The sequence below is a fragment of the Heptranchias perlo genome, chromosome 4, assembly GCF_035084215.1.
Source record: "Heptranchias perlo isolate sHepPer1 chromosome 4, sHepPer1.hap1, whole genome shotgun sequence".
NCBI classification, from domain to species: domain Eukaryota; kingdom Metazoa; phylum Chordata; class Chondrichthyes; order Hexanchiformes; family Hexanchidae; genus Heptranchias; species Heptranchias perlo.
In genome coordinates this window covers 118155073-118168399 of record NC_090328.1, presented here as the reverse complement: position 1 = coordinate 118168399, position 13327 = coordinate 118155073, and the positions used below count along the sequence as shown (strand labels likewise).

The 13327-nt window shown below is 41.4% G+C and overlaps 1 protein-coding gene across 3 annotated transcripts in view; it reads left to right on the top strand.

Annotated features, from left to right (window-relative positions):
* LOC137321228 (coronin-2B-like) overlaps positions 1 to 13327 on the top strand; it is a 134836-nt gene extending 121509 nt beyond the window's left edge. For all 3 annotated transcript variants that reach the window (XM_067983545.1, XM_067983546.1, XM_067983547.1), the window contains 4 exons: positions 625 to 737; positions 2238 to 2328; positions 5155 to 5390; positions 6960 to 13327. In XM_067983545.1, coding sequence (XP_067839646.1) covers positions 625 to 737; positions 2238 to 2328; positions 5155 to 5390; positions 6960 to 7091 — 572 coding nt within the window. In that variant the 3' untranslated portion in view covers positions 7092 to 13327. The remainder of the gene's footprint in view (positions 1 to 624; positions 738 to 2237; positions 2329 to 5154; positions 5391 to 6959) is intronic.

The following is a 13327-nucleotide window of genomic DNA, read 5'->3' as shown; positions in this document are numbered from 1 at the left end:
CCAGAGCTTCGGGCCTGGAGATCTGAAGGCACGGCTGCCAATGGTGGAGCGATGAAAATTGGGGATGCACAAGGTGCCAGAATTGGAGGAACGCAGTGTTTTCGGAGGGTTGTAGGGCTGGAGGAGGTTACAGAGATAGGGAGGGGCGAGGCCATGGAGGGATTTGAAAACAAGGATGAGAATTTCAAATTTGAAGTGTTGCTGGACCTAGAGCCAATGTAGGTCAGTGAGCACAGGGGGCGATGGGTGAAAGGGACTTGGTGCGAGTTAGGATACGGGCAGCAGGGTTTTGAATGAGTTCAAGTTTACGGAGAGTAGAAGGTGGGAGTTCAGCCAGGAGAGCATTGGAATAGTTGGTCAGGAGGTAACAAAGTTACGGAAGAGGGTTTTAGCAGCAGCTGGGCTGAGGCAGGGGCAGAGATGGGCGATATTACGGAGTGATACCTAGTGACAACAATGTATGGAAGTGCATAACCAGATGGCCAATTCCTAACTGGCCTAGGAAGAGTCTAAAGCCCCCCAGACCATCTTGGCCAAAGGGGGAAAAGTAGCAGAAGACCTTGGTGCTGAGCAGGAAAGGCAAAAATACACTGGTATAAATTTGTTGTTTTTTTCAATTTGCAGGTGTAATGCCAAAGAGGGGCCTGGATGTCTCAACCTGCGAAGTCTTCAGGTTCTACAAATTAGTGACAATCAAGAGCCTTATTGAGCCTGTCTCGATGATTGTACCTCGACGGGTAAGAGAATGAAAAAGAGCCATACGTTTATTTTTTTTAAAAAACAAACTAAACTATCGTGTGTGTGTGAAACTGTTCTCTGAATTATCAAACCATTGGCAGCCATGCATTCAATGCCCTTAGAATTCCTCATCCTCCAGCCTTCGAAGATCCCCTTCACTCTCCTTAGTATTCATCCTAGCAACTCTGCCACAGTGATCTCACCCTGCTCGTTCTTGAGTGGCCCCACCCCCTCCTTGATGACTCTCTTTCTCCTAAACTGGGGGGAATACCAAACTGCCAGGAAGAATTCAGGAGACCACAGGAGGCTAGGAACAGTCTTGGAGCATGGGCAGCTATCTGGCAGATGCAGTTTTATACAGAAAAATATGAGTTAATACATTTTGAGAGCGAGAATAAAGAATGGAAATGTATCTTAAATGGTAAACTTCTCAGTGCAGATAATCAAAAACTTAAAATATCAAATATCAGCGGTCAAAGTTAATGACAGCTGTTTAACAGAATACTGGTGAGCTTATTTTCAGTTCTGATCATCATCATTATAAATATTGGAAACATTTTGGTAGCAGTTTTCAGAATCCCATCTGTGGAGCATCTGTCTATTTGGCTGGTAGACATTCTTGGAGATACGTCGAGCTAATCTTGAGATCAGACAAAGGCCTGTGGGATCTTCCTGGTTTAACCATCTTCCTATTTAACCACTGACCATTGGCACAGTCTACCAACTGGATTGTCTCAAAATAAAACCCCACTGAAATCTTCAGAGAGTTTAACTTAATTAGTTTCGGGAAGAACCTACAGGTACCAGGTACGGTCTTTAAATCTGAAGATAGCAAATAAAATGCCAGCCATAGAAAATTATTCTGTTAAAATACAGCAACAACTCACATTTATATAGCGCCTTTAATGTAGAAAAATGTCCCAAAGTTCTTCACAGGAGCTTTATCCTATTAAATTTAACGCTGAGAGATATTAGGACACGTGACGAAAAGCTTGATCAAAGAGGTAGGTTTTAAGGAGCGTCTTAAAGGAGGAGAGAGAGGTAGAGAGGTGGGGGAGGGAATTCCAGAGCTTAGGGCCTAGGCAGCTGAAGGCACGGCCCCCAATGGTGGAGCGATTAAAATTGGAGAAGCGCAGAGATCACGGAGGGATGTAGAGCTGGAGGAGGTTACAGAGATAGGGAGGGGCGAGGCCACGGAGAGATTCGAGCGTAAGGATGAAAATTTTAAAATCGAGGCGTTGCCGGACCGGGAGCCAGTTGCAGGTCAGTGAGCACAGCGAGTGATGGGTGAACGGGACTTGGTGCAAGTTAGGATATGGACAGCAGAGTTTGGATGAGCTCAAGTTTATGGACGGTGGGAGGCCGTAATAGATAAAATTTGACTTGAAAAATATGGTATACTAAAGAAGCCTAAAAGTTTATGAAATTATTATGCGAGTAAAAGATGGTGATGCACCATGCAGCCAACAGGGTCACTCTGTATCCCATATATCTTGCAGTCTGAATCGTACCAGGAAGATATCTATCCCATGACAGCGGGAGCACAGCCAGCACTGACTGCACAAGAATGGCTAAATGGAACCAATAAAGGTCAGTCTTAGACACGTTGCACTTGTGTAATCTCTACTGGAAGCCCTTTTCTATATGTCCTCGTTCCTTTACAGGACATTGGGTAGTGTTAAAGACCCCCTTTTCTGGATTAGGCCAAGATTGCATAAATAATCCAGCTGTCAATTAGGAGATTTTAGTTTGTATCTCAGTCATGACTGACATTCATATACAAGATTTCTCCTAAAGACCAGTTTCATATCTTGGTTTGGTTACCTGTGAAACGGAGGGAAGAATGGTTTGGCTGCAAATATCCAGCCACAGTAAGCATTTTGTTCTCCATTTAAAACAGTGCATACTGTGGCTGAATATCTGCAGCATTGAGAAATCTTCTCTGTCTTTGTCTGTATAGCTTAGACAATGGAGATAGTACCAGTGCATGCCCTCGGAGAAGGGTTTTGCGCAGATGGGTAAGTAGCGTTGCCAACTCTGGTTGGACATATTCCTGGAGATTTCATCACATGACCTCCTGGCTCCAACCGCCCCGCCCTGGCACACCCGCCATTGGTCGCCCAACATGTCCATCCTCGTGGTGCCCTGCCTTCCTAAGCCAATCAGAAATTGAATGGACTCTTCGTTACCCAATTGGATGATTCTTCACAGTCAGTCAAACAACCTTTATTCCCCATGTCCGATATTTTTATAACTAATAAACAAAAAACGCTTTTTTTAATGCCCTGATGATTTTTCTCCCGGGTGTTGCTCGCATCAGTGTCCTGGACATTAATCTTTCATTCCTGGAGACTCCAGGGCAATCCTGGAGGGTTGGCGACCCTATGAGTAAGGGAGGGTAATTGGCAGTTTATGTGTGACTTGTGTGATGTGCAGTCTGACACAGTAGTGATGATGGTCACAGCAGTACACAAGAAGAAAGGTAGGGTTGAGTGGGTGACCGTGTGTAAACCATAGTGAACATTCTTCTAGCACAACACACAATCTGTTTCTAGTATGGGAGTCTGAGTCACAATTTTTATTTATTCGTTCATCGGATGTGGGCATCACTGACAAGGCCAGCATTTATTGCCCATCTCTAATTGCCCTTGAGAAGGTGGTGGTGAGCTGTCTTCTTGAACCGCTGCAGTCTGTGTGGTGAAGGTTCTCCCACAGTGCTGTTAGGAAGGGAGTTCCAGGATTTTGACCCAGCGACGATGAAGGAACGGTGATATATTTCCAAGTCGGGATGGTGTGTGACTTGGAGGGGAACATGCAGGTGGTGTTGTTCCCATGTGCCTGCTGCCCTTGTCCTTCTAGTTGGTAGAGGTCGCGGGTTTGGGAGGTGCTGTCGAAGAAGCCTTGGCAAGTTGCTGCAGTGCATCCTGTGGATGGTACACACTGCAGCCACAGAGCACCGGTGGTAAAGGGAGTGAATGTTTAGGGTGATGGATGGGGTGCCAATCAAGTAGGCTGCTTTGTCCTGGATGGTGTCGAGCTTCTTGAGTGTTGTTGGAGCTGCACTCATCCAAGCAAGTGGAGAGTATTCCATCACACTCCTGACCTGTGCCTTGTAGATGGTGGAAAGGCTTTGGGGAGTCAGGAGGTGAGTCACTCGCTGCAGAATACCCAGCCTCTGACCTGCTCTTGTAGCCACAGTATTTATGTGGCTGGTCCAGTTAAGTTTCTAGTCAATGGTGATCCCCAGGATGTTGATGGTGTGGCATTCGGCGATGGTAATGCCATTGAATGTCAAGGGGAGGTGGTTAGATTCTCTCTTGTCGGAGATGGTCATTGCCTGGCACTTGTCTGGCGCGAATGTTACTTGTCACTTATGAGCCCAAGCCTGGATGTTGTCCAGGTCTTGCTGCATGCGGGCATGGACTGCTTCATTACCTGAGGGGTTGCGAATGGAACTGAACACTGTGCAATCATCAGTGAACATCCCCATTTCTGACCTCATAATTAAGGGAAGGTCATTGATGAAGACTGGGCCGCTGAGAGAGTGCTGAAGGGTGACCGCAGGTCTACGTTGGCTGTTGGGAGTGGAGAGGGTTTTTTTTGCCTCTGTGAACTGGTACTTTCTGTGGGGAGGGGTGTGATTGATTAGTTCTGGAGGTGTGTAAGGACCACAGGCTCTTGTTCTTTAATTCCCAGGTCTATGGTTTCAGAAATGTGTTTGGAAACTGGTCTGTGTATTTTTAAAACTTTCGTTTTGTCCTTTCTGCCATTTGGCAAAAAGATTTATATTTCAGTCTTGTAATGTTTTACTTTTACTTTACAAACTTTGCACTTATTGCCTGCAGTCTTAAAACAATGAAAGACTTGCATTTATATAGCACCTTTCAAAATCTTAATGTCCCAAAGCGTTTTACAACCAATGAAGTACTTTTGATAGTCACTGTTCTAATGTAGGAGACGCGGCAGCCAATTTGCGCACAGCAAGATCCCACAAACAGCAATGTGATAATGATCAGGTCATCTGTTTTTTAGTGATGTTGGTTGAGGGATAAATATTGGCCCAGGACACCGGGGAGGACTCCCCTGCTCTTCTTCAAGACACTGTCATGGGATCTTTTATGTCCACCTGAGAGGGCAGCGGGGACCTTGGTTTAACGTCTCATCCGAAAGACGACAGTTCAGAACTCCCTCAGTGCTGCTCTGGGAGTGTCAACCTAGATTTTGTGTTCGAGTCTCTGGAGTGGGACTTGAACCCACAACCTTCATGACTCAGAGGCGAGAGTGCTGCCCACTGCGCCACGGCTGACACAACACACGATTCCTCATCTCAACAGTTCAGTTCATAACTCGTCATCCTTACTTGGCAATGAAATTTTTTTTTGGTTTTAGTCACATTTTTCCACTTTTACATTTCAGATCCTATATTAATGTCCTTAAAGCCCGGTTGTAACAGACCGCAGCTCTCCCCTCTGAAAAAGGGGAACGAGCTGCTGGGCCCCTCTGATCACGTTAAAAACGAACAAGTGGCGGTGAACACATTTCAGGAGAACAAGGAACAAAGGAACACAGAAAAAGTACAAGAGCAGAGAAAGAATCTAATATCAAATGGGTATGACCTGTCAGAGTGCCCAGTTCCCAAAACAGAGAATGAGGTAGGATATTAAATACCATCCGTGCTACACTGTCTCTTTAATCAGCCGATATAAAACATTCATTTTTCTCAATCATACCAGACTGTGCGTACTCATCCATATTCCATCCCACCCCAAGCCTATTAGACTGTGTCTGCTCACCTCTGTGGCTTCATTCCTCTTCCACAATGCTAGGCTGTGCCTTCAGACATTCACATTACATCCTGAGTTTTTGCTAGACTGCCCTCAGCTCTGCCTCTTCCTGATCGTGTTAGACTGACCTCCTCAGCCCCATTGACTGCACTAGACAATGCTCTTCTCTTCCCTCTGCCCACCATCCCCAAAGTCACCTGACTTGGCCTGCTGCGGAGGCTGTAAATCAGGCCTTTCTCATAGAATCATGCAGCACAGAAGGAAGCCATTCAGCCCATCGCGTCTATGCTGGCTCTTTGAAAGAGTTATCCAGTTAGTCCCCTTTTTCCCCTGCTCTTTCCCCAAAGTCCTGCAAATTTTTTCCTTTTCAAGTATTTATCCAATTCCCTTTTGAAAGTTATTATTGAATCTGCTTCCACCGCCCTTTCAGGCAGCGCATTCCGGATCATAACTCGACGTGTAAAAAATCTTCTCCTCATCTCCCCTCTGGTTCTTTTGCCAATTACCTTGAATCTGTGTCCTCTGGTTACTGACCCTCCTGCCACTGGAAACAGTTTCTCTTTATTTACTCTATCAAAACCCTTCATAATTTTGAACAACTCTATTAAATCTTCCCTTAACCTTCTTTGCTCTAAGGTTCTCCAGTCTCTCCACATAACTGAAGCCCCTCATCCCTGGTACCATTCTAGCAAATCTCTTCTGCACCCTCTCTAAGGCCTTGACATCCTTCCTAAAGTGTGGTGCCCAGAATTGAACACAATACTCCAGCAGAGGCCTAACCAGTGATTAATAAAAGTTTAGCATAACTTCCTTGCTTTTGTACTCAATGCCTCTATTTATAAAGCCCAGGATCCCATATGCTTTTTTTTTTAACAGCTTCAAGTTATCCTGCCACCTTCAAAGACTTGTGTACGTACACCCCCAGGTCTCTGTGTTCCTGCACCCCTTTTAAAATTGGACCATTTAGTTTATATTGCCTCTCCTCATTCTTCCTTCCAAAATGTGTCACTCACACTTTTCTGCATTAAATTTCATCTGCCATGTGTCTGCAACTTCTCACTGTTTACTACATTTTAAAGTTTTGTGTCATCTGCAAACTTTGAACTGATACCCTCTACACCCAAGTGCAGGTCATTAATATATATCAAAAAGAGCAGTGGTCCTAATACTGACCCCTGGGGAACACCACTGTATGCTTCCCTTCAGTCTGAAAAACAACCATTCACCACTACTCTCTGCTTTCTGCCCCTTAGCCAATTTCGTATCCACACCATCACTGTCCCTTTAATCCCCTGGGCTTCAATTTTGCTAATAATTGTTATCTGTTGGTGCGATGAATTCAAACTTTGGTTAAAATTTCAAATATTTAATCCAAAAAAATAAAATTTTTCATATTTTTCATTTTTTTTGGTTTGTTTTTGTTTTAACTTCAACCAGCTGCTACAGATGTTTTACCGGCAACAAGAAGAGATCCGGAGGCTGCGGGAGCTGGTGGCACAGAGGGAAATCAGAGTCAAACAGCTGGAACTGGAGATAAAAAATGTGCGTAACAGTCCCGTTGGTTACTGAAGAGGAAACGTAGGGGGGGAAAAAAAACAAAACAATGGCAACACAACTCGCTGATAAAGCGGGGCTACCCGAGGACTGATAGCTACTTGAATATAATTATATTTTTTATTGATGAGAAAAAAAAGTTTAATTTGTAAAACTGTACCTATTGTACAGTGTGCACACTTTTTTTGTTTTTTATTTATCTCTTTATATGACAGTGTACATACACTAATTTTTTTTACCGTACACTGGCTTTATATAACCTACAGTTCAGAGCTTTACAATCTCATGGTGTCTGTCTCTACTCCGGTGGTTACTGTAGCTTTGATGTGAAAAATATAAATGCCCTTTTAACCGTTTTTATGGACGTCAGCCAGTTGCTGCGTCTCACATCTGTCGGGGGCCCTGATGTGAGCAGCCTGGGTGGGTCAAAGGATTGAGTTGGATTAAGCAAACAAATCATTTCCACGGAAATCAGTCAGCTCTTTTTTTTTTTAGAAAAGAAGATGAATTGATTTGCTATATTATTTTAAGTTTTTAAAAAAAAAATATCGAGAATCATTTTAACCTGGAAGATTAACTTCACACAGCTTTTAGTCTGAAATATTGTGCTCTATGTCTGTGCCCTGGTGACAAAATTCATCAATAATTTTAACAAATTTTGCTACTTTTTGTTTTGCTGGCATCACAAGAGTTCTGTGGCGGAGGTTATCTAGAGCCTCTCCTCTACCACTGTGGATGGATTGTAGATGGTTGCTAAATGCGCGCACCCTCTTGAAAGGCGTAAGGTTTATTTAAAATGAACGTGCTGAAAATGAATATTGTGAACATACCTCAGCCTTCTTATCATGTTCAAGATTACTTTGTTTTAATTAAAGAGAATATCAATAAAGCAACCTTTTTTAAAAAAAATAAAACGTTTTAAACACCCTTTTCACCGTCTTGAAAGGCTTTTGGAGAAAGATTTCATTAACTGTTGGCATATCGAACTGGAAACAGTTGTGGGGTTTTACAGTGAGTTTGTAATGCAGCCTGAGAGCACTGGTGAAAAGGGATACCATCGGGCTTGAGGTTTATAAAATACTCGAGACATGCAACTTTTTATTTTTGAAATTTTAAACAAAAATCTAAACATTTTCTAATACTTGTAATACATGGCACACGTGCACATCAGGTTTTCTGTCTGCTCTGTGAAATGTTTCAGCTGCTGGCTGTCAGTAAACCATTTTAAATTAGATAAGCAGTTTCTCTTTCTCACAATAAGAGAACAGCATATAAAATGCTGCAGCTGCCACTTGATTGCAAGAAAGAGAGAGTCAGCATATTCCATCCTTGTTGAATGCGTATTACAGAACAACGCTCTCCGATGGTGTTTTGGCTGTTACCTCTGCAGTGTCCTGGTCCCATTTTCACCCGTTTCCTTAATCGGCCAACAGTTTTGTCACCGCTCTTTATGGTCAATTCAGAATTACCTTCGTAATGTTTTCATTGATTGCAATCATTTTTTAAAAAATCTGTTTCTTTCAAAAATGCCTGGATGCTTTTAAAATGGTCCCATTTGCTCCTTTGGATTTTATAGCCCTGTCGGATGGTCTGTTCCTGGATGATGTTCTTTTAATATAATTTGATCATAGTTTTCTTGTTCTTTTACTGTGAAGTTCTTTACATGAAACTGATGTGAATCTATTTCTGGACAAGGTTGATCTTGCTGTTAGAACAAATTGTTAAAAATTATCTCTTGTTTTCTGACCGCTTTTTGTCTCGATGTAAGTTTTCGAATTTTTCAGAATTTGATACATGCACAGAAGATAAAAAGAAACTATTACTACAAACCAAGTTTGTCCATTTTAGTTTAGCAAGTAGTTTTTAAGATTTGTTGACTTCCACTGAACTCATTTTTTTCAACAGCACATTTTAATGACTAACGGATCAGAGAATTTGTCAACCAGTTTTCTACTTTGATGTAAATCGATTAAACTGCGCACTGCCGTCATATCATTTCATGAATTAAACATCAAAATCAACAAAACTAGTTGGCAAATCTTTCTACTTAGCATCAGTTGATTCAAAGCATCTTCATGTTTAATGGCCTTAATATTATCCCTTTGCCGAAAGGCAGGACCTCGATGAATGGAACTGCTTTATAAAAAGCATTTTTGCAAATGTTTTGTGTTCAAAGTCAATTCAGAGAGAATATGGTACATGACTATCAACTGCTATAAAAATGGTCGTCTTTTCATATTATCAGACCATGTCAAAAGTTTCCGCGCTCAATGTCAATTATCTCAATCGATTTTCATCAACTTTTTTTTGTTCTAATTGGGATTAACCAGTTCAAAGTAACTTTAAAGGGACAACGACTTCATGAAAAAATGTTTGCCCAACTTCTTTGTTTGACAAACACGAGGGGTCAATATTTGACCTTTGCTTTTCCAGGCGTACTGAGTCGGAAAATTACCCCATGGTGTGATCGGATGGCAGAGATCGCATTGAAATGCATCATTATGCCTCCTCCAGCCCTACAGTCCTCCGACATCTCTGCGCTCCTCCAATTCTGGCCTCTTGCGCATCCCCGATTTTCATTGCTCCACCATTGGCGGCCGTGCCTTCAGCTACCTAGGCCCCAAGCTCTGGAAATCCTCCCCCCACCAAACCTCTCCGCCTCTTTACCTCTCTCTCTCTTTTAAGAAGCTGCTTAATTCCTATGTTTAGCAAGTAGTTTTTAACTATACCTACCTTAACCTATGAGGAGACTAGAAGGGGGTAGATGCTGAGAGGATGTTTCCCCTTGTGGGAGAGACTAGAACTAGGGCGGGGGGGGCCACAGTTTAAAAATAAGGGGTCTCCCATTTAAGACGGAGATGAGGAGAAATTTTTTTCTCTGAGGATCGTGAGTTTGTGGAACTCCCTTCCCCAGAGAGCGGTGGAGGCAGGGTCATTGAATATTTTTAAGACTGAGTTAGATAGATTCCTGATTAACAAGGGAGTCAAAGGTTATAGTAGGTAGACGAGAAAGTAGGGTTGAGGTTACAATCAGATCAGCCATGATCTTATCAAATGGCAGAGCAGGCTCGAGGGGCTGAATGGCCTACTCCTGATCTTAATTCATATGTTTGTATGTCTTTGACCAAGCTTTTGGTCATCTTTCTTAATATCTCCTTATGTAGCTCGGTGCCAAATTTTGTCTGATAATCGCTCCTGTGAAGCGCCTTGGGACGTTTTACCACGTTAAAGGCGCTGTAAAGATACAAGTTGTTGTTGTCTTGCTACACAAATGACACGTGGCTCTTCCAAGCCTTGCCTCCACAAACAAGGGAAAAAAAATAATCTTACAAACACTTATTCGTGCAGTCAGTGCCCCTTTAAAAGCAGCGAGCTGGTTTGTCCACCTTTCGGTTGTAATAAGGAAGCCCGTTACCATCACCAATATTGATTTAGGGTATTGGCCCAGATTTTTGGGGATGTAGGTACACCGTAAATTCCACCTATCTCGCCATTGACAACCTACTCCGTAGTTTCCTGCCTTTCTAATTGGAACAGGGCATGATGAACGATCAGAAGTAACACAGCCAATGGATATCTCTGCAGCACAGGGAAAGAGCAAGGGCATTCCACTGGAATTCTTTCAGTATTCTCTCCCGAAACAGTTTCCTAGTTTTTGAAACGTACTGTATAAAAAGGAAAGACCATGTGTAACAGTTGGAACTAACACATTCTGTATTCTGTAATCTATTTAGGTTTTTAATAAAACAATACATTTCCTGATAAAATATGCAGTGCAGTACCATTTAAATTCACTGTAATTAATCTAGCGTTGTTTAGACGTTTCATCTGTATATACTGATTGTCTCTGTCACTTCATTTATAACAAGTGAAATGTAGCAATATAAATGAATACAACTGAATATTGTATAAAGAGGAAATAAGGTAATAATGTTAGAAATATTACATTTATTATCGATAAATTGCTAATGAATTGGAGCAAAAGTTGCCATCTAATATCGTTAAAGCAGAGAGGGTTAAGGGGAGATTTAATAGCGGTGTTCAAAATCATGAAGGGTAAATAAGGAGAATCTGTTTCCACTGGCAGGAGGGTCGGTAACCAGAGGACACAGATTTAAGGTAATTGGCAAAAGAACCAGGAAGGAGATGAGAATTTGTTTTTAACGCAGCGAGTTGTTATGATCTGGAATGCGCTGCCTGAAAGGGCGGTGGAAGCAGATTCAATAGTAACTTTCAAAAGGGAATTGGATAAGTACTTAAAAGGAAAAATATTGCAGGGCTAATGGGAAAGAGCAGGGGAAGTGCAACTAATTGGATAGCTCTTCTAAAGAGCCAGCCCAGACACGATAGGTCAAATGGCCTCCTTCTGTGCTGTATGATTCTATAATAAAATATTTTCCCTTGTGACAGTATAAATGAATTAACTCTCTTCTGAGATACCATGGTTCTTGCTCAAATTAAAAATAACCAGTACCAGCAGAGTCATTTTCTGTTGGTATTTCCATCAAACCCATCTTATGAAAAACAAAGGTTTTTTTGGTGTCCCTTTCACGTAATTAATGCCGTTGCTATTCACATCATTTTGATTTCTGTAAACTGATGTGGGTTATTCATACTTTTCTCCGATACTTTAAAACACAATTTCACAGACACGTTTGGGCATAAATTGTGCCTTTGGTGGTGATCTCTGGCAGTATAAGTTTTGAACTGCATTCTCACGCTATGTGACTAAGTTCTCTGTCATTTCCAAGTTGCGATTAAAACGTAACAAAGATTGAGTTTGAAGTTAAAATGAGATCTTTACTGTTATTGGTGCGCCTCGGTGAACAGAACTAAAATTAGCACTTGGCTTAATCATTCCAGAAAGAAACATCACCGTGCACTAGGGTTTATTGAGCACATTTCAGATTTATAATTTCACTTGTTAAAGCAAAGCTTTTAGACGTTTACTTTGAAATTAACTTTGAATTAGCCCTTAATTCATTGGGAAGTGGAGAGTCTACTGAAGCTGGGATTGTTCTCCTTAGAGCAGAGAAGTCAAGGGGAGATTTAATAGAGGCGTTCAAAATTATGAGAGGTTTTGATAGAGTAGATAGGGAGAAACTGTTTCTGGTGACAGGTAGGTTGGTAACTCCAGAATGGCAACCCTAATGACCTGCAACAATTTCACCTCCATGAAGTTATATCCAACCTCCAGCCTCTGACCAATAACAAATGTATTGAGTGGTCTATTATTCTCACTCAGTTAATATAAATATATTTTACTTGGCTAATTTTGCAATGTCAAATGCAGATATGCTGCTTATTCACAATGACCACTGCGTGTAACGAGAGTGCTTTTAAAAGTTGGTCAGAATTGAGGGTGAAGTATTGGCAGACATGACAGAACTTGACTGGTTAACTGTCGGTCAATTACTTGGATCCTTAGTGCTGTGCTGGTATAATCTGAAATTGGCTAGGTTAATCATTAAAAAAATTCAGCACAGGAGACCATTTAGCCCATCATGCCTGTGCCTGTACTAGCTCTTCAATTACAGTAATCCAATGTCATTGGGTTCGTTGCACTTATTATTTAATGTCAAGCCTGTGTACATTGTAATTATATATTACTAATGTATATTCTGTTAAAACTTTCCTAAGTTTTGGTATTCCGTGAGAAATTGCAATGACTGTGTTAATAAAAATGTCTCTTTCCTCCCAATGACATTTCTTTGCTTTCTGCCAGTTTTGGAGTTCGTATCAGGAATAATACTGTTTGGGCCTCACCGCAAATGCAGCTGTGTTCTTCAGTTCAGAACCTGATGACTGTTAATTACGGTTTTTTTGTGTTTCCTTTCCTTTTACCTCTTCTAAGGAGCCTTTTTTTAAAAAAACTGCTTCAACAAAGAAACAAATGTGTTAATAGCACTTGAATACTATTTTAAGACAATGATGTATAAATTTAGGCTTTTGAGATACTGTGTTTCGAATATGCTTTAAAAAGAACTTGTGCAGCAATCTTTAAAACACAAAGTGTTCCTAAATGCCTCATTAATACTGTGCCTAAACAATGAATTTGTTTAATTTTGTCTTTGTAGTTCCAATTTTCTGTGAAGAAAATCATTTGTCAATCATCAGAATGTAAAACAAAAATGCAGCACATGCAATTAATCGCCTGTACTTGTTGCTATACTAATCTCCTATACTGATAAAACACAGAGCAATTCTGCATATTATGAGGGCTAAGCTTCATTAAAAGAACCATAAACAGA